This window comes from Musca autumnalis, unplaced genomic scaffold (assembly GCF_047663935.1).
Source record: "Musca autumnalis isolate F117 unplaced genomic scaffold, ASM4766393v1 scaffold_4, whole genome shotgun sequence".
In the NCBI taxonomy this organism is placed as follows: domain Eukaryota; kingdom Metazoa; phylum Arthropoda; class Insecta; order Diptera; family Muscidae; genus Musca; species Musca autumnalis.
Window position 1 is genome coordinate 138,879,419 of NW_027411977.1, and position 20,750 is coordinate 138,900,168.

At 32.6% G+C, this 20,750-nt stretch overlaps 1 protein-coding gene across 5 annotated transcripts in view; it reads right to left on the reverse strand.

The window, feature by feature from the left end:
- Positions 1 to 20,750, reverse strand: part of trh (PAS domain-containing protein trachealess) — a 249,941-nt gene that overhangs the window by 16,242 nt on the left and 212,949 nt on the right. For 2 of the 5 annotated variants that reach the window (XM_073981563.1, XM_073981562.1), the window contains exon 1: positions 12,591 to 13,894. The exons of 2 other annotated variants lie outside the window; for them this stretch is intronic. In XM_073981563.1, the coding sequence (XP_073837664.1) occupies positions 12,591 to 12,823 (233 nt within the window). In that variant the 5' untranslated portion in view covers positions 12,824 to 13,894. Of the gene's footprint in view, positions 1 to 12,590; positions 13,901 to 20,750 lie in introns of those variants that run through there. One more of the 5 variants, XM_073981564.1, reaches the window with a different exon arrangement.

Genomic DNA, 20,750 nt, shown 5'->3' on the forward strand with positions numbered 1-20,750 from the left:
AGTTTAAAACATAGTATTGAAATAGAACGAAATAATACATTCGACTTCGGTGTTTGGCTTATATTGTAACATGTGTAAGCTATAATTGACGCCCAACGTTTGAATCGACTTAAGTTTTACATGCCAATTATGTGAGTTTTCAAGTTTATAGGGCCATTTAAAAGATAGTATTGAAATAGTACGAAATGAAACATTCGAATTGGGTGGTAGGCTATAATTGGCGCCCAATGTTTGAATCGACTTAAGTTTTACGTGCCAATTGTACGAGATGTATTGTTATGTCCGTAAATTATAAATGGGGCCCAACGTTGAGCTGGTAATCTCGACTTGACTTTTAGAGTCTAGACTATAAAGAAGATTTCCCAATTCTATTTTCTTTATAACGTAAATTTCATCAATAAATCGTTATTATAACAAAATATTAAAAGCTGATAACTGTGAAATTCTTATGGCTCTTCATGGTTTTCAGCTTCAAAAATAGCAAAAGAAAATCTTTTGAAGGTTTTGAAAACATAAAAATGCAGTTAAAAAGTTATAAAAGGTAACAAAAATTTAAAAATAATGACGACTGTGAAGCTCTTCATTTGTAGAAATTCAAAATTGCAAAACTAACTATTCAACCAATAATTTTTGCTAAATCTATAAACTAAAAAATGGCGCCCAACATTTAGTTGGTAATCTAGTCATGACTTTGAGAGCCTATAGATTGTAGAGTCTAAATTTCTCACTTCCATTTTCTTTGTTGCGATAAATAGTTCATAGTTTCCTCTTGTCACAAAATATTATTTATGCTACATTTTGTCAAAATAACCAAATAAATTCTTGTCAAATATTACAAAAGATGTTAAAAAACGCACAAATTTGTTTTTCACTTCTTTTGTCCACATTGTTAAGGAGTATAGATTTGTTTGGTGCCGAACAGCTTCAATATTTTCCATAGCATAGAGTCTAGTGGTAGTATTGGCTTCGTCGTTTTGACATCCACATTTTTTTCATTTGTTGAATACGAGTACAAAACAATTAATCTTCTGGCTAAGAGATATATGTATTTACAACACCACCACCACCCCAATACATACAACATATGCAGCTCTCATAGCTGCTTGTCACCTTTATGTTGCAAATCAATCGTTAACAAATTATCTGTCAATACTTTTTTGCTAATAGCGAAACATACAATGTGATGTGATATCCATGTCAAATAGATGATGATGATGATGGACAAATTGCTTTAGCTAATGTAATATGAGGCAAAAAATAAGATTGATTTTAAAATTTTGCAAAGCAATTTAATATTATTTCCTTGTAGACCGGTGGTAGACAAGCATAGAAAATTTGATAAAATAAAACCATTTGTTACTTTTTAATTTTGCAAATAATATTAAGTCTTGGAATTATTGGAATTATCCCCTTTTAATGGTTTTAATTTAATTTTAATGTGAAATATTTCAATGTATTGTATGTTTCTTATTTGCCAACATTTTGACTTCCTTTACCTGTTGTTTGTTTTTTTTTTTTGCGAAAAATCTTTTCCCATGTTTTAATCCTCTTTTAATGTTGTAATGTTTATATTTATTTTCTTCAATTGTATTTTTTGTTTGTTCGGTACAACATAATCAGATTAGTAGGGTATTACAACATTGGTTTACCTCTTAGATGAGAATACAGGAAATTTCCTCAATGAAATAAGTGATCCATATCATTAGTGAATAAAACAAAATCGAGGTGCGAATATTTGGTTAATAGGTAAAAAGGCAATCATGCGGAAAATCATTTAAAGCGGCTTAAAGCTCTTGAGGAGTATTGTATTAGCTGTTTATTTGGGAATTAGCAACATTATGGAAGGGGATTTAAAAAAATGATTTTGTGGTCATTCAGAGTGGGAATTTCAAATAGTTTTGTTTTAAATTCTATTCTCCTGAGGAGGGTTCAAAATAATTTTGAAAAATAATGCCGTCGCCTTAAGTAAAAGAGCATGAGCTGGATAATTGTTTTAACTTGATACATTATCAAGTAAAAAAACTTTAAAGTTACCGCTAAGTTGTACATTAGTTTCTCATGGGTAACATTCCCAATGTTTAATTCAAAATAATAAAATATAATTATAATCTTGAGATGAAACAAACATGTAACACACAAGCAATAGATATAAACAATAAATTAAAATAATTATTAATAATTTTGGTCTTAGACATGTTACAAACAAAAAATGTTTTTAATAAGAGTTTTGTTTTGGCCCGTGCCAAAAGTACTTCAAACTCGTTTTGTAGTTTAACAAACAACAAAAATATGTCATTCATTGCGTGGAGAATTTCATTTTATTAAATTTAATTAGCCACAAATATTTTTACGATTTATGATTAAACCCTCCAAACAACACAAAACCCCTTTTTTATAGATGAAATCTCTGGGTCTGTTATTCTCAAGAAACAAGCCAAAAATAGTTAAAAAGAAATAATGATATTAAAAAGAAGGTAGATACAACAAAAGTGAGAGAACAAAATCTTAAAATAAATAAAGCCAAAATACCGACACAAGCTTAACGTGGCTTTCTTATGAAGTTATCATTATTATGGGATGACAGAAAATGATATGCATCTCTCTCTTGAATTGCAGCCGTCGCTGCCAAGTAACATATGTAGCTAAGGAAACTGAGCTTAAAGCAACCTCAAACAAAATTTAGAGCGACAGCATCTCTGCTCATTTTAAGACACAAGACAAATTTCGCTTTAAATCCAGCCGCAACAATAATAATAATAATAAAATCATAATACAAAAAACACAACTCTAGTAAAAATGCCGGCAAACAACAATCAGAAAAAACTTCTGTATTTAGATCAAAACAAAATATAACAAGTCAACAAGAAACTAAAAAAAACCCACTCCATAACATGCCTTCAAGCTGTAATCAGGTAGCCGTTTATCTGCTGTTTTGAAATGTCTTAAGTATATGACGACGACAGAATGGCTTTTAAGTTATAGTCTATTTTCGTGGGGGTTTGCGGTTTAATGTCAAAACTTGTTAAAAAGCAAAAACAACACAAAAAAAACTATATTTTAATCGAGATTTGATTGTTGTTACATTTTGTGTAGGATGAAATTGACCAATTGCTACTAGTTGTTCTAAAACATGCCAAGAGTGTGGCGATGTTTTTAGTTTTTATTGTCGTGCCCTAATTGCGGAAATTTTGATTGAAATTATTTGATAGCAACATTTAATTGTTGTAATTAGAATTTAAATTTCTTTGACCCGGACATAAATCGGGACAAACTTTACAAGAGAAAAACAAATTTGAATAAATTAAAGCAACACTTTAAGGAAGAAAAAGGGGAATAGGACATTCAATAATTTGATGCAAAGATAAATGTGCCAAGACAACGATAGAGAACGTTAAGATGCGTATTCCTAAAGCAAAAGTCGTTTTGGACATCTAGATTTTTACAATAAACAATAATTGGATTTTTCCTCCTTTCAATTTTGTAAAATCTGGTTGTGGCCGGCATTTTGGATGCTGTTGTTGCCAACAGTTAGTGCATTTGGGGAATCAAAGGCCAACTACGAAGTGTAGAGTTTTCAACAAAATTTGAGATTGATTAAACACAAAAAGTCACTAATCCATAGGAAAAGGTGATAAAAGAATCATTCAACATGTTCTAGAAATAGATGTATATACTACTATACATTGTATTGTATGTTGTTTAAGATATAAATGGCGCCCAACATTTGGCTGAAAATTTCGACTTGACTTTTCCATGCCAATTGCGAGTTTTCAAGTTTTTAGGATCATTTAAAAGATTGGATTGAATTAGGGCGAAATCAAACATTCGACTTGGTGGGTTTGTCTTATATTGTAACTTGTTTAAGCTTTAAATGGCGCCCAATGTTTTGGATGATAATTTTGACCTTATTAATATGTGGAAATTGTGAGAGTTTTGAAGTTTTTGGGGTAATTAATCAACAGATTATGCAAAAATATGTCATGTCAGCTAATAGAAACCATCTGCTTACGCTGTAGCTGGAATTTATCACCCATTTTAAACTTATTGTTACATGTTGACCTTGTTTTAGTTAGACTTAGTGTTAGTTCTATATATCAACAGGTTTTACTTCAGTTTTAAGTATTTCAAAAATCTTTTTGCATAGGATTACGTTTACGAGTAGTAAGAACTGCATATAACAGAATGATCCAGATTGAGATAAACTGTTACTTCTTAAGACTATAAATGGCGCCCAACGCTTAATAAGTAATTTCAAGAGATTTTAGAGTATAGACTGTAAATAATATTTCTCGCGTATGTTCTATGATTTTGCATAAAAAGTCGATATTCAGTAAAATAAACTAATTTTGAGATTTTGAAAAATTTACCAGCAATTTAATTCAAAACTACACATTTAAAAGCTGATGGCTGTTCAAATCTTTAGAGTTTTAGCTTTTAAAAATAGCAAATAATTTAATTTGAAGACTTTAAAAACTTAAGTCCTCGGTACATAAGCAGCTTGGCATTCTTGCTTATGTCCTTTCCCATAAAAGAACAAAGAACGACCGAGTCATATTCGAACTAGATTGCCCTTTGTCTTTGAGTCCTTTACCAGAAATGACTTAAGCAAGAAAACCATGCTTCTTGGGCACCGAGAGCTTCTAGTTTCAGCTCAATTTTTGGGTTTTTCACAAAAAATAAAACTAATGTGATCCAACCTACAACTTAGAAAACATTTTTATAATAAATTATAAATTTAAAAGCTGATGACTGTGAAAATCTTCATAAACAGAAAATAAAAAAATCTAAGATCACATGTGGGTGGTCCTTTCTTAAATGTAAGCGTCGTTTTTAGAATAAAGTACAAATTTAGGAGCTAATGACTGTGCAATTTTTCATAGCTTTCAGCTTTGAAAATAGGACAATAAACTGATTAAAGGGCTTTAAAATGTTCGAGTTAAATTTAGTAGTTAAATCCAATATAATATTCATTAAAATAAAATGTTAAAGTTATTATGAAAATTTAATGCTGATGGCAGTGAAATACTTCGTGGCTCTTCGTGGTTTTTTCTGTCAAGAAATAGCAATAATATAATTAATAATTAAATTAATATAAATACAATATAATAGTTAATAATAGTTAATCTTCCATAAATGGTATTGCTATTATGCAAATTTCAAAAGCTGATTACTGTGAAATCCTTTTGGTTTTTCTTAGTGTTAGCATCACAAATAGCCAAAAAATTAAATTAAAAATTAATTTAAGAATAGTTAAGTCCAAGGTGGTCTTTCTAAAAAATATATGTAAGCATGAAAAACAAATTAAAAAGCTGATGACTGTGAAATTTTTATGACTTTTCATAGCTTTTAGCCTCAAGAAATAGCAAACAATTACATTTAGGCCCATTATTATATGTGTTTTTTACTATCTGATGGATTTGAAAACGCAAAATAAACCAATTTAGAGGCATTAAAAATATAATTTTTACATTGAAAGTTTTTGCCAAGAAGCTCCTCCTTGAAATTCAATCATCACTTTTAACTTTATGTTAACTATAAAGCTATAAATCTGTTAGGTAAATTCAAACTATAACAAAAGAAGACATATAATAATGGGGGTTAAAGTTTAAAAACTTTAAAGTTCCGTCAAATTGTAAAGATTATATTATTCGTCCTTAAAACGAGAGATAAGTTTTATTATAAAATAGAAATTTCAAAGCTTATGAAATTCTTTGTGTATTTCTGCTTGAAAATGGCAAAACAAATATAGATATTGTTAAATAGAATGGGGACAAAGCGTATGCGATACCCAAGATATTTGTCTATATTTGGAATTATAAAACAATAACTAGTGTAATGAGGGGAAAAATACACTGGAATTAGCAGATTTGACTTTGGTAATATCGGAAAGAATAATACCTACGCTAATAATGTGTCGACTTTGACTTTAAAATGGATCACAAAATTTCGTCTTAACTTCAAGAATAACCTCTAGAAGATGACTAATCAAATGTTCTAAATAAATGTTAACACTTGGCTTCAGTTAGCCCATCTCTCTGGTATTTATGACATTTAAGTGTAAAGGGTAAGATGACCAATTTACAATGTTTGTCAATTTTGACCAGAAAATAAGATTGTTTAAACTACGAAATCACAGAAGAAAGAAAGAGCAAACAAATTAAAGCCAAAAGGGCATCTAATTTAAGGCATGTTTCCGAACCTCAAGATGCAAAAAAAACTAATTTTGTTTTCCTATCAAGTGGTATTTTTAACCGTCGGCAATAATATTGGGCTAATATTATTCGCTTTTTGGAAACTTCCGCTAGGGAAATAGATTAACAAATATAAAAATTTTGAGAAATGCATTTTGTTTAAGAATTTTTCAATTTTAAAAAATCTTAAAAACAAACATACATATATTCCTTTTGAAACAAAAAAAAAAAAAAAATCTATTGATGTCTTAGGCTTTTTCTTCAATAATAGCCTTTTATTAATTTGTTACACTTACATACCGACTTTTTTGATGGACACAAATCCATCCCGAAAAATTAATGTGGGAATACATTGGACACTTGCTTACAAAAAACAGAAAAAAGTCAATGCGACCTTTTGCTGACATGTCTTGGTCAATATTAATTGCCGGCAATTAGTCACTTCTTATGGCATTGTATTTCAACAAAGTACTAAGGACACCAAACAGTAATGGGTTCCTCCTCAATCAATTGAGGAGTAGGGCGGTGGTGTTGATCGTCATACATATGTGTTTTATAAGTAAGAAGATGCTAATGAAGAAAGAGATATTTATAATGACAACAATCTGTCATTGAAGGTGAATAAAGAAAGATCTTTTATCATTTAAAATTTCTCGAAAAAAATATTATTTTTTGAAATTCGAAAATTTTGAAAAATTAAAATAAAGATTTATTTTTTTATAATACATAATAATTTTAAATATTAATATTTTTTCATTAGCAAATCAAAATAAAAAAGGAGTTATGGAAATGAATTCTTATTTCTGAACTGTGAGCAAGACAGCCTTTATTTTGAAAATTTTACAACTTTCTTTATCCTTGATTTCAAAAACCAACTAATAATTAGAAAAATTAGCTCATTGAAGATAAGGTGAACATTTAAGTCAAGGTTAAACTCAAGTGAAAGTAAATTTTATTTTTGTGTAGCTAATATTCTAAACGATATTCCAACAAATACCTAAGCGTGCCACCACCAACACCTTTAAATTACTTGTTGCAACAAGAACAAGAGAATGTCCTTGACAATATTTTTATGTGTTTTCATGGAATGAACAATAGATTTTAGATTGTTGTAACTCTGTAATCTTTGTTTCATATCATTATTATAATCTTTTCAAAAACAAAATGCAAAAGAAAGAAACAAAAATATTAAAACAATATCTATAACAGTTATTGCATAGCTCACACTTTGTGTGCTGATAACTGGGTTATGATTCCAAGGAAGTTCGTTGTACCAAAAATAATAACTGTTCAAAACGGACTTCATGCTGTGATGTCAAGTATGGTCAAAAGTCATATAATACCTAACGGGGTACATCATAAATCTTTATGACATCCTACTGTTTTTTGTTGGCTTCATGCAATTTGTTTGTATTTATCGAACAGCAGATAGATTGTGCAATTTTTAAGAATAATTTTTGTAAGAAAATATAATGGGAAGAGAGGTAAATTTGGAAGGGGTTGCTGGAGAGGAGAAATATTGTTATAAAAATAGAAAATATGTTAAATGGCAGACTTTAGAAATTTAAAGTTAAACAATAATAATAATATGATCCATTCTTCAACTTAAAAGTCATTTTTATAAGTACTTATAACTTGAAAAGCAGAATACTGCGACAGTCTTAGTAATTAACATTTAAAAACAAGGATACTAAACTTAACATGTTAAATGGTCCTTTATTAAACGTAAACGTCGTTTTTAGAATAAAGTACACATTTAAGAGCTGATAACTGTGAAATTCTTCTCAGCTTTCAGCTTTAAAAATAGGACTATAAACGGATTTGAGGGCTTTATAATGTTCGAATTAAATTTAATAATTATTTGTTGATTTGATAAAAAAGATTAAATTTAATAGTTAAATCTAAGATAATCTTCGTTAAACTAAAATGTTAAAGTTATTATGAAAATTAAAAGCTGATGACTGTGAAATACTTTTGGCTTTTCGTGGTTTTTAGTCTCAAGAAAATAGCAACAAAATAATGAATAATTAAATAAATTTAAGAATAATTTAATAGTTAAATCTAAGATAATCTTCCTTAAATCTTGTTGATATTATATATATTGCGAAAGCTAATTACTGTGAAATCTAATTGTTTCTTTTTTGTGTTAGCATCAAAAATAGCTAAAAAATAATTAATTTTAAATTTAAAGATTGAATATTGCACAATTTAATTCAATTAGGCCAATTTAAAAGATTTCAGAAAAAAAGAAACAAAAAAAAATGCTTAGAGAAACTGCTCTTTTTACACTAATCTTTCAGAGGAATATTTGCTTTTGATTAGAAGTTTGGCTAATTTAGCACTTCTTATACCGGATAGATGAAATGACTTCCAAAATTATATAAAAATGCATTAAGATGCTTCGATTGAACCCTAAATTCCTTAGTGAAAACTTTTGGGAACTGCTATTTTTGCATTAGAAAGGAGGTACACTAACCTTTTGATAGGAACATTGACTTTCCATTAGAATTTAGGTGAATTTAGAATTTTTTTGTTTGACAGAAGAAATAATTTCAGAACTCATATCGAAATATGCATTAAGATTTTTCGATTTGACCCTAAATTACTTAGTTGAAACCAGTTGGGAACTGTTATGTTTGCCCTAGAAAGGGCACTTATTTTCATTTTACAAGAAATGTGCACGTATGCGTCGGTCTATATCGGCCCACGTTTAAGTATTGGCCCCCATAAAACGTACCCGGCCCGATTTTAGGTATTTTAATTTTAAAGCTACATTTTCTAACTCTGTAAATTGACACTTAAGGCTACCTGGTGGTCATGGAACTTCTCCATTAAAATTTTTTGACATGAGTCTAATTTTTGTAATAGCCTCCATATAACGGCACCACCCGATTTCAGGTATTTTTAAGTTGATTTCTACATCTTAACCCAAAAGGGCTGTTATTTGGTGTTTAAAAAACTTTTCCAGCAAAAATTTTGGAAATAGGTCCTTGTTTTGGTATAGCCCCCATATAAGGAACTCGACCAGATTTTAGGTATTTTAAAATGTTCAACCTAAATTTTTGGACCAAATTAGCTTTAAATTTAATGTAAAAATTTAAAAATTTTGGACATAATTATACTTTTGGAATACTTTGAAGTTGTTATCTACATTTTAGGCCAAAATTGGCTGTTATTTGGAGTTTTCCGTGGTTAAAAAAACTTCTCCACTAAAAATTGTGGACATAGCACTTACGTAAGGGACCCAACGCATTTCCGACATTTTAACATTTCCAAGCTAAGTTTTTTTTACCAAATTAGGTGCAAAATGGATTGGCACTGAGGGTTCCCAGTGGTCAAAAACTTTTTCCAGCAACAATTGTGAACATTGGTCCGCTTTTTGGTATAGCCCCCATATAACGCTACCGCCCGATGTCAGGTAATTTAATGGTTTTAGTTACATTTTCTGACCGAATAAGCTACTTTTTGGCATTAGGGGTTCCCGAAGGTCACAAAACTTCTTTACCAAAATTTGTGCGCACAGGTCCCCGTTTTGGTATAGCTCCCATATAACCAACCCGACTCGATTTTAGGTATTTAAAATAAGCTATAAGTGAAATAAGGGCTCCCAGTTGTCAATAAACTTCTCCAGTAAATTTTTTTTAAAAATAGGTCTACCTTTTGAAATAGCCCCCACCAGATTTCAGGTATTTTGAAGTTGATATCTACATTTTAGGCCAACATTGGATGTTATTTGGTATTTGGATTTTTCGGTAGTTAAATTTCAAATTTCTCGGGCAAAAATTGTGGACATATTTAAGTTCACGTTTTGGTATAGCCACCATATAAGGAACTCGACCCGATTTGAGTTATTTTCAAATTTTACCAAATTAGCTCTAAATTGACACTTGACACTGTTTCCGATTTCCGTTATTTTGAAGCTGTTATTTACATTTTAGGCCAAATTTGGTTATTACATATATTTATTGGTGTTTGATGTTATCGGCGGTTAAAAAGCTTTTCCAGCAAAAATTGTAGACATAGGCCCCCCACATAAGGGATTTCCGTAATTTTTAAATTTTGACCTTTGCACGATGGGGCCAATGACAGGTTTTCGAGGCAAAAAATCACTGGGGCAAGCTAGACCTTCCAAATTTTGTACAGATGTTTATAATGGGCTTAGAAACTAATAAGCCAAATTTGGTTCATATCGGTTCATATATACATATAGCTGCCGTATATATGTTCGCCCGATTTCAAGCAATTGATGGACCAAACACGCAAATTCTCCCCAATTTTTATGCGATTTGGAAAATACCACGGAATTAGGACTACAAATAAGTTTGCCAAGTTATATTGAAATCGGTTCAGATTTTGATATTGCTCCCATATATATTTTCGCCCGATTTTAGGTATTTGGTGAACCAATCCCGCTATGTATGTCCAATCTTGATGAAATTTGAAAAGTGTGACGGATTTTGGTCTAGAAACATTTTTGGCAAATCATATTGAAATCGATTCAGAATTGGATATAGCTCCCATATATATGTTAGCCCGATTTCAGGAAAATGATTGACCAAGCATGCAAATTCCATCAAATTACAATAAAATTTTGGAAAATGTTACGGAATTCGGACTACAAATAAGTTTGTCAAGTTATATTGAAATCGGTTCAGATATATAAATAGCTCCCCTATATACATATGTTCAAATTTCATGGTTTTGTCTGTGCTTTGTTATAAGTTAATAAAAAAAGGTTCCAAATTTAGTAAAAATCGGCTAAGATACCCGCCACAAAAGCCAAAGTTTGCGATATCTTTGAAATTATATATTATTATTATATACGTCTATTAAATTTTTCCGAAATTCAATTGGTAACATTAATGGGTTTCCGATTATTCGCCAACCAAAACATAAAAATGTCCATATTTTTAAGTATTACGACATCTGAAATCAGATTTTTATGAAAAGGCGCAAATAGGCGCAGCTAATTTTTTCACAAAATGATAGTACACATTAATACCTTTCACCACATATATATAATATCCTAGATCTACCTAGATCTCAAAAGTTATACTCTAGAGAACACATGGATAACAAAGCAAAATACTCCAAAAAAGACATAACATCTTAACTCAAAAATACATTTACCACACATAACATTTTTATTATTTGTTAACACTATCTTATTTTACATACCCATTGAAGAGCTTTCCATGTTTAAAAAATATAAAAATGTTGAAATGTTCTTTTTGGCGCCTAAAATGCTTTCACTACTTATTTATAATGAATGTCGGAAAATGATGCATAAGTCCCAATTTACATTAGGCGAGTTTACTTGCGGCAATTGTCAGTTTGATGGAGAGAGAGGTGAGGTATATGGTAACCCTTTGCCTCTCAACACCCTCTCTCACCCACAAACTGACAATTGCCGCAAGTAAACTCGCCTAATGTAAATTGGGACTAAGAAAATATGTCACCATTGCCAGATCAGTATGTCGCTATGTGATGTTACCAGATTGATTTATTTTTTTATTTTTAGTGATTCAGAGTAATGGCAATCGAAATCCGTTATTATTTTTTTCAAATTGTTCACTTCAAAAATTGACTTTTTGCCTCGAAAACCTGCTATTGGCCCCTTCGTGCTTTGTTTGAACAAATTAGCAGTTAATTCCCAATGGTAACACAATTTTTACACCAAAAATTGTGGACGCAGGTGCATGTTTTGTTATAGCGCCCTATTTCAGGTATTTTTTCCATTATTTGAAGGAGCAACTAGCTCTTGATAATCTATATAGGCATTTTTGAGAACATGGAACGTTTAGACAACCGGACAGTTTAGCCGTCGGTGCAAAATTAAAATACAATATAGGTATAAAGTATTTTGAGGGATTCAAAGATAAGTTATAGTTCTGTTCCAGACAATTTGTTCCTTTATAAATTTGAGAACATTTACAAATATATGAGTACGGAAACACACCTATAACCAACAGAAAATTGTATACTTCTAAAAGTTTAAACTTTCAATATTACAAAAAAATATCTTATATCTGAAAAAATGAAATTTAGAGCCGCTGCAATATAAGGCCACAATTTCCGTTTAGCACTTTTGAGACTTTTTAAAGAATTTTTGATAGATTGGTTTTCATTTCCATTTCTATGACCTTGTTAGGAAGTTTAAATTCAAGATTTTACAAGGTCCACATTTGCTCTGTTCCAGAAGGTGGCTGGGGGTACTATTTTGGAAATTTTGGCAATTTTTTTCTTAATAAATTTGTCAAAAAAAAAAAAAAAAAATTAAAATAGTAGATTCTAGCAGGTTCTGTCAGGTTAAACACAAAAATAAAAAGAATTACATCTCCAAAATGTCTTTTTTCTCCTTAAAATAACAAATAAATTAATTAAAAAAAAATAACTAACCCTGGTTCCAATGGCTGTGGTTGATGTTGCTGATGATGATGTTGATTTGGCATTTTATTATAAGGCACGCATAAATCTTGTGTTGGGACTAGCCACGAATGTGTAAATGCTCCGGCGCCCACCGTCGGCATGCCCAATGAGCCCATTGGGGCCATATGACTGCCGGGATGACCTGGTGTTTGTTGACGTTGATAGCCAGCATAATCCATGGCCACAGCTTGATAGGGTAACATTGCGTATAAAATTGGATTTACACGCGTATCTGTGTGTGTTACTGAGGTAGTTGTTTTATGTTGCGGGAAGCAATAGGAGGAGGATAGTATTAAGTAGGAAGGATGATATAATTTTCATAGATTGTTATAAGAAATGTTTTATGTAAAATTCAACATTTTGTTGGTTTGAAAATTTTTGTCGTTTTCTGGTTAAAAGAAAAATTACAAATTTCTTTAGAGGTCAATCACTTTCACTTGCAGCACTTTGTTGTTGTTGTTTTTGGAACATTTAATTTTGCTCAAAAATATTTTGTTTTGTTTTTTTATTGTTATTGATGTCTGGAAGTTTTAAAGGCTGTTGTTGTTGTTGTGGTGGTTTATAAAACTTATCAAAATTCAAATTACATCCTATCGAATTGTCGTTAGGACGTGTTACTATATTTAGCTTTGGATATGACCCTAAAATATTGCACAAAATTCACACGCGTCCAGTTTTTGCGGCAATAGCCTCCACCACAGGAAAACAATTGCGGACTTTTTTTAGCCTTTTCTTGTTAACCAATTGACTGTTGTTTGGCGGCTGGCTGATCACGTTAAACGCGTTACGTTCCTTTTTTTCTTGTTGTTGTTATTTTTTTTTTTGTTACACAAAGATATTTAACGGATTTGGCACGTAATAGATGTTATTGAACTAAAGTCCAGCATCCGATTGATGCTACACTACACTAACTGTTTGTTATGTTGATGATGATGTTGCACACGATGACGAAACACTGGCGACGACCAAGACGTGAACACGCACTCACTCACGATTTTCAAACGCGCGCTCACGTTGAGGGGGCGGTAATTATGTTGAGCTACTACTACCGACTACTGCTGTCGCCCGCCGTTGCTATGCATTGCCCCCTCACACAAAAGAGTTGGTTGGACGTAAAAATTGTATAAAAATTCAGCACGAATCTTCTTCCTTTACGACTGCGATTTGATGTGACTTGTGTGTTTGGTTTTTGGGGGGGTTATGTGGTCGTTCCCAAAAAGATATACCAAGCCGTATAATACGAGCGTACGTCCGTTGTTGGCAACGAGTACGTGCAGAATAATTCGAAAAGCCCACGTTCACGTCACAAACAAAACAAAAACCAAAGTGGAATTGAAGATGTCTCACACATACACAAATAACGCTGCCAGCAACAATAACCCCCCTAATGCGAATGGTACGCAAACACACACACAGTGACAAACTAGACAGCAGAAGTAACGCACACACTATCCGAAATATATACTACGACCATAGCTCTACCATTATTCTATGACAAATTTCAACCCATAAGATTTGTTTTAAGCAGAACAACAACAACCATGTCATGTCATTCCAATATGAACTCTAAGAACCTTTACAGTTAAAAAACGTCTCTTTGTATCTGAGCCAAATGTACAACAACCACATAAATTTACACATTTACTCACTTACAACAACTCACAGTCAGTCACTCTCCCTTTGTGGCAGTGACACTACACTTCTTTCTGTTCTTATGCACGCACCCAAAGCAACGGATACGTAAACAACAGCAATAAGAAGTAAACTGTTTTTGCTGTTCCTTTTGGGGGGTGACATAGTTGACTCGGCATGCACAACACGAACACTTTTAAAAACAACAAAAAATACAGAACGGCAATACTCTCAGTAAAAAGGAAGAACCAGCCAACAGACACACACACACGCACAGCCAATATTGGTGGGTAATCCATTGTAGTAGCAAGGAGTAAACGACCAACGAACGTGCAACGTTAATCCAGCTCACTAACACATCGACAGCAGTGCTACCTCTACTAATACCCCAAATGGTGGTATATAGTGAGTATATTGTATTTGCCAGGATTCCAAACACACACAGTCGCACACATTTGTGCACCTGACTTAGCATTTGGTCATGTACTTGTCGCACCAGTAGCATTTTAAGCAGTCTCACGCTCGCACATTACTCTTTAGACGTGAACATTCAAAAAGTCACACTCAAAAAGCCAACCTCCATCCCATCCATCCATCCATACAAACAAACGAACGAACAAACTGACGCAGATTGAGTACCATATTCCATTTAGTTTGTTTATTCCCCATTCCGTGGAGCACAAAAGAAAATAATGAAATAAAATAATACTACATACAAACATAAAAATAGTGAAGAGTACACCAGGCGATGGTTATTTTCCGCTGTTTGTATTTTTTTCTCCGAATGAGCCAAGTTCCCATTGAAAAGAGACTATCATTCTCTTCGTGTTGCATTAGACTGCCTCCATTATTGGCATATGCAAATGTCTGAGGATCCCAAAATCGGTCAGCTTATAGCAGCAGCAGATGGCTTGGACTGTTTGTATTTTTTTATATGGGAACAAATCCATTTATAGATTTTTATTCATTACCAATTGATTGCAATTGGAAATGGTAAATAAAGTGAGCCTACCTTAAGGTGGTCAACGAGTTTCACAATGACCGTGGCCATTCGAAAATGAATTTTGAATAATTTTTGAAAAAGTATACAAATAAAAAAATCTGACAATCCATGCTAAATGAATATTGTATCCGTGGCCATTCGAAAATGAATTTTGAATAATTTTTGAAAAAATATACATACAAATAAAAAAATCTAACAATCTATACTAAATGAATATTTGTATCTGAAAGTTTTACCACAGAGTGAAGGTTGATATTTTCCTTCAAACACACACAGGAGTAGAGTTTATAGAAGTAAAAAAATGTTTCAACTGGTGTCCACTGCGTTTACGAATATACATATCATAAAATTAAACCCAAAATATGACATAACAGACCTGGCTACCAGCAGACCATAATATGGAGGGTATAATTAAATTTGTCATTCCGTTTGTAACACATCGAAATATTCATCGGAGACCTTATAAAGTATATATATTCCTGATCATGGTAAAATTCTAAGTCGATATAACCATGTCCGTCCGTCTTTGAAATCAAGATACAGCTCACAATTTTTAGATAGATTCATTGATTTTTGGTATTTTGGTCTAAAAACTTTCCGCCAGAAATTTGTAGGTATATATCGACGTTTTGATATAGCCCCCATGGAACGGTGCCTCCCGAATTTCGGTATTTTGAAGATTAGCCACATTGTTTTACGGAACTTGATGAAATTTGGTATTTAGTCTTCTTTATAAACAAAAGAAAACGAATTGTTTCATTTTATATCAATAGAACTCGTGGTGGAGGGTATGACAAGTTCGGCCTGGCCGAACTTAAGATCTTTCATCATGAGGACCCAGCAAAAAGTTTGCCTCCAAAGAGGCAGTTAAATGACATGTACAAGTGATCTGGAAGTGCATCAAATTATGCATTTTCACTCATGATTTTTACAAGAGCGTGACTACTGAAAGAGGCACTCCATTGCACTGCATTTTAACTGACCCTTTGGCACTGCATTTTAAATGCTCCTCTGGCACTGCATTTTAACTGACCCTTTGGCATTGCATTCTAACTAACCCTTTGGGGTAGAATAGGAGGCAGTCCAAAGCACGTGTTTTGATACAGGCATTCTGCGGAAATTGTGCAAGCCATTACAAAATATCCCAGAACAAATAAAATGCATTTATTATTTGTGTAAAAGAAAAATATTTAGAACTTTATTACATTAACACAAATTATGAAAATTCTCCATTGAATTCAATCGCAAACATGCGTGTTTCCTCCGCTCTCCATTTAATCCAAGCTGAACTGTTTTTGCTTCATCTGCTAAATGGGTTGTCTTCCCATCACCAGTTAAGATTTCGACATGTACTCCAAAAGCACTCCATTCGGAAATTTTCTTCTCGTGAGTTACCGGAAAAATGTTCACAAATTAAATAGTATTTAGTTTGTATTAGCAAATGTTTGGAAATGTTAACACGCTTATCTCTTTTTGAAAAATGTATGCCGCTGCCTGTAGAGATGCACAAACTGATTTATGTATGTACATGTAGGGATCTCTCACAAACTGCTAATAAAATGTAGCGAACGGAGTGCCTTTTTCACGACTCCGTTTGGACTGCATCCGGATGCTGTTAAATTGTGAAGAATTGGAGTGCCTTTTTCACGACTCCGCTGAACTGCATCCGGATGTTGTTAAAATGTGACAAGTGGATGTGATTCTTTGGATTGCATCCAAATGCGATTAATATGAGAGGACTGGAGTGCCTTTTTCACGACTCCGTTTGAACTGTATCAAAACATGCCGTGACAGAACTAGTCCACATTGCACTACTTTCAATTTATTTTGCTGGGGAAGAATCTACATATTGAGGCTAAGCGTAAAATTATTGTCTATGTTTTAGTGCATTTACACGGTGCTCTTGAACCAACTTTAAATGAAAGTAGCTTACACCTGGGAAGTTTTTGCGGATTCTAGAACTACAATGTTCATAGATGAGAAAAATCACAAAACAAAAATAAAATCGCCGGAGCGTTTCTTAAATAAATCGCGGTCAAAGTTCACATTTTTTAGGTTTATTTTAGGTTTTCGCGATTTTGCTTAGAAACCGCATGTCCTATCGAAATGGGACTAAAGAAAATGTTGTAGCATTGAAAATTCTCTAGAGGATTGTCCGTTATGATTTGTTCCTAGGTTTTACCATATTTGGGATATAGAAGTTCAGGTCACATTTTTAGGTTGCTTTGTTAGGTTTTCACGATTTGCTTGATAACGGTACGTATTATCGAAATGTGACTAGAGAAAATCTTATAGCTGTGAAAATTCTCTACAGCTACAATATTTCTTCTATTCCCATTTCGATAGGACTTGTGGTTTCCAAGCAAAATCGCGAAAACCTAAAAAAAAACCATAAAAATATGAACTTTGACCGCGTTTTATTTAAAAAGCGCTCCTGCGATTTTTTGTTTGTTTTTTGATTTTTCTGATCTAGGAACATTGTAGTTTTAGAATCCTTAAAAATTCCCCAGGTGTAAGCTCCGTTCATTTAAAGTTGGTACAAGATCACCGTGTATATAAAAAAGCACTGTAACTTAATTTTTTACATTATTTTTTATTTTTAACTTTTTAGTAAATCTTTTTTTCCACTGAGAACCCCATAACCAAATTACAGCCAATTTAGGCCGAAAATGTAGATAAAAACATGAAAATGTTTGATGTTGGGTGGTACCGTTATATGAGGTCTATACCAAAATCTGGACCCATGTACACAATTTTTGTTGGGGGCGTTTCTGTACCATTGGGAACTCCAAATGCCAATTTTCAGGTAATTCGGAGTAAAGATGAAGATAAAATCATGACAGGTAAAAAAGTGTCAGTCGGCTTTGCCGACAGATATGTACCCTCAGCCAATGTGAAGTGAAACTTTCACCTACGGTCAGATCGAATGTATTTAAGGTATCTTCAGAATTTTGTGGCCCTTTTTGGACATTTGAACTTGCCGACTAAAATCTGGATTTGGAATTAACTGCACTAAGACACAAATGTTGAACTTTTGTGGGTGAGGTACCCTTAGGGACGACCGATATGGACCATTTTAGAAGTTAATCTAAATTTTGACAAAATATAAGGAGATCGAAAGTTTGGACCAAATTGGTTGCCCCATTCACGTGATATCGTCGTAGCATTTTAGCGGCATTTGCCCCATGAAACTAAGTTTGGATATAATATGACGAAGACCCAATGTTGGACCAAATCGGTTGAAAAACTTTTACCGTCGTAATGGAGGTAGCGAATTCAAATCGCTTCAACAAAAATCAAAGTGATTCGAGAGCAGGTCTTAAAGTGAACTTATCCCAAATTTTGTGAGAGTAGACAAATATAGTCCATATTCGAACCTGATTTATATTTGGTAGATATATTAGGATGTGCAAAGTATGGATTACATCGGTCACTCCTTTCAAGAGTTATCGTGCTCACATATTTTCCGAACATATCTGAACTTTTGTGGGGGAGGTACCTGAAGGAGTGGACCGATATGGCTTATCTTCGAATTTAAACTATGTTTGGACAAAATATTACGAAGGCCAAATTTTGGACCGAATCGACAGATCCCTTCGAGAGTTATTTTGCGCTCCAACCACTACACACGGTGTCATAGGCGCTTTTTGCACCTTTCAGGCTATTTTCTGAGGAAGTATGGACTTGCTTCTGATAAAATTTGTACCTCGTATGGAGGGCAATGAATACAAGTTGTTGCAACAAAAGTCGAAGCGATTCGAGAGCAGGTCCTAATCTGAACTTATCCGAAATTTTGTGTGGGAGGTACCCGAAGTAGTGGACCGATTGAGTCCATTTTGGAACCTCATCTAAGTCTGGTATAAATTTCACGATGTGGAAAGTATGGACCAAATCGGTTAGTTCCTTCAAGAGTTATCGTGCGCACAAATTTTCCAAACATTTTCGAACTTTTGTGGGGGAGGTACTGTAAGGAGTGGACCATCTTCGAACTTAAACTAAGTTTGGGCAAAATATTACGAAAGCCAAATTTTATACCGAATCGGTTGATCCATTCGAGAGTTAACGTGCGCTCAGCCAGACAGACAGACGGACATTGCTAAATCAACTCCAAATTGTCTGAAACGGATTTCGTCCAAACATACTTGGGGTCTAATACCTGAAATCGGGTGATACCGCTATATGTGGTCCATACCCCAAAACCTGGATCAACGTCCACAATTTTTGGTGTGGAAATTTGTGTACCATTGGGAATTCCAAATGCCAAGTTACAGTCAATTCGGGTAAAAAATGGAGATAAAATCATCAAAATTCAAAATTCTTAGAACTTGATTTAAGTATGAGCAAAATATAGTAAAGGAACGGAAAAATAGTAGATCTTGCAGCAATGTCTAAAAAACAAACAAAAATAACAACAAACTAAATAAATTTCACTGTTTTTGATTTTTTATTTCACTGGTTTAAATTTTGTATTATTTCATTTTTTTATTTTGCTTTGACAGAGTGCGTTGTTTTCTTTTGCCTTAATTGTCAAAAAAGTCATATCAGCAGTTTGACAGATTTTCCACTTTGTACACCACGAAATTTGTCGAGCAGAAAGTAGTAAAAGAGAATGTCATTTTGGCATGCTCTATCTTAAATTTTGCTTCATGTTTTACTACTTTTTGAGGTTAAGGAACGCTTTCCGATTTAAAAACATTAACGAAAGAAACATTAACGTAAAGGAACAAATCTATAATTTTATTTTATATTTATTTTCGGAACATTTTTCTATATTTAAATGGAATGAACGTTATTATAGTCAATAATAGACAAAAGAACATTCATTCGTGCAACAGGAAATAATTTTTTTTTCAACAATTTTTTTCATTCTGAAAAAAAAAACTATGGAATACTAATACTAAAATAAACGTTCATTCATTCCCGGTAAAGGAAATCATTTTTGAGAAAAAATATCAAAGAGTCATAACCGTTATGTACATACATACATCCTAATAATCTTTTTTATTTATTTTAGTAAAAATTGACCGGGGTCGAAAAAATTTTAAATATTTGTAAAATATTAGGGGAAAATACTCCATATTTAAGCTCACCTATCAAAATATAATTTTTTTCTCTAAATCGGGCCTTCTTTTAAAAATGCCGAAAATTTAATAGGGTAACATCTGTGTATTCTTACATGACAATCCCTTGGTTTTGATGAAGAAAATACTCTTACTATATTCCTAATAGATCCCTGACGTTATATGAATGTAACTTTTATGATTAAATTTTTAACGCATATTTAAAATTTTCATCAAAAGTAGAAAATTGCAAAAACGTCGATTTTTCTGAATTGCTCGCGTTTTAGGCCAATTACGTGGAAATGCATGGACCGAATAAAGCTTTATAAGCGTAGAATGATAGATAACAGGCAGTACTATAACAAAATGTAAAAAAAACACAACAATTTGCGAAAATACCTGGGTTTTACGTCAATTTTTGCAACCATTTTTGTG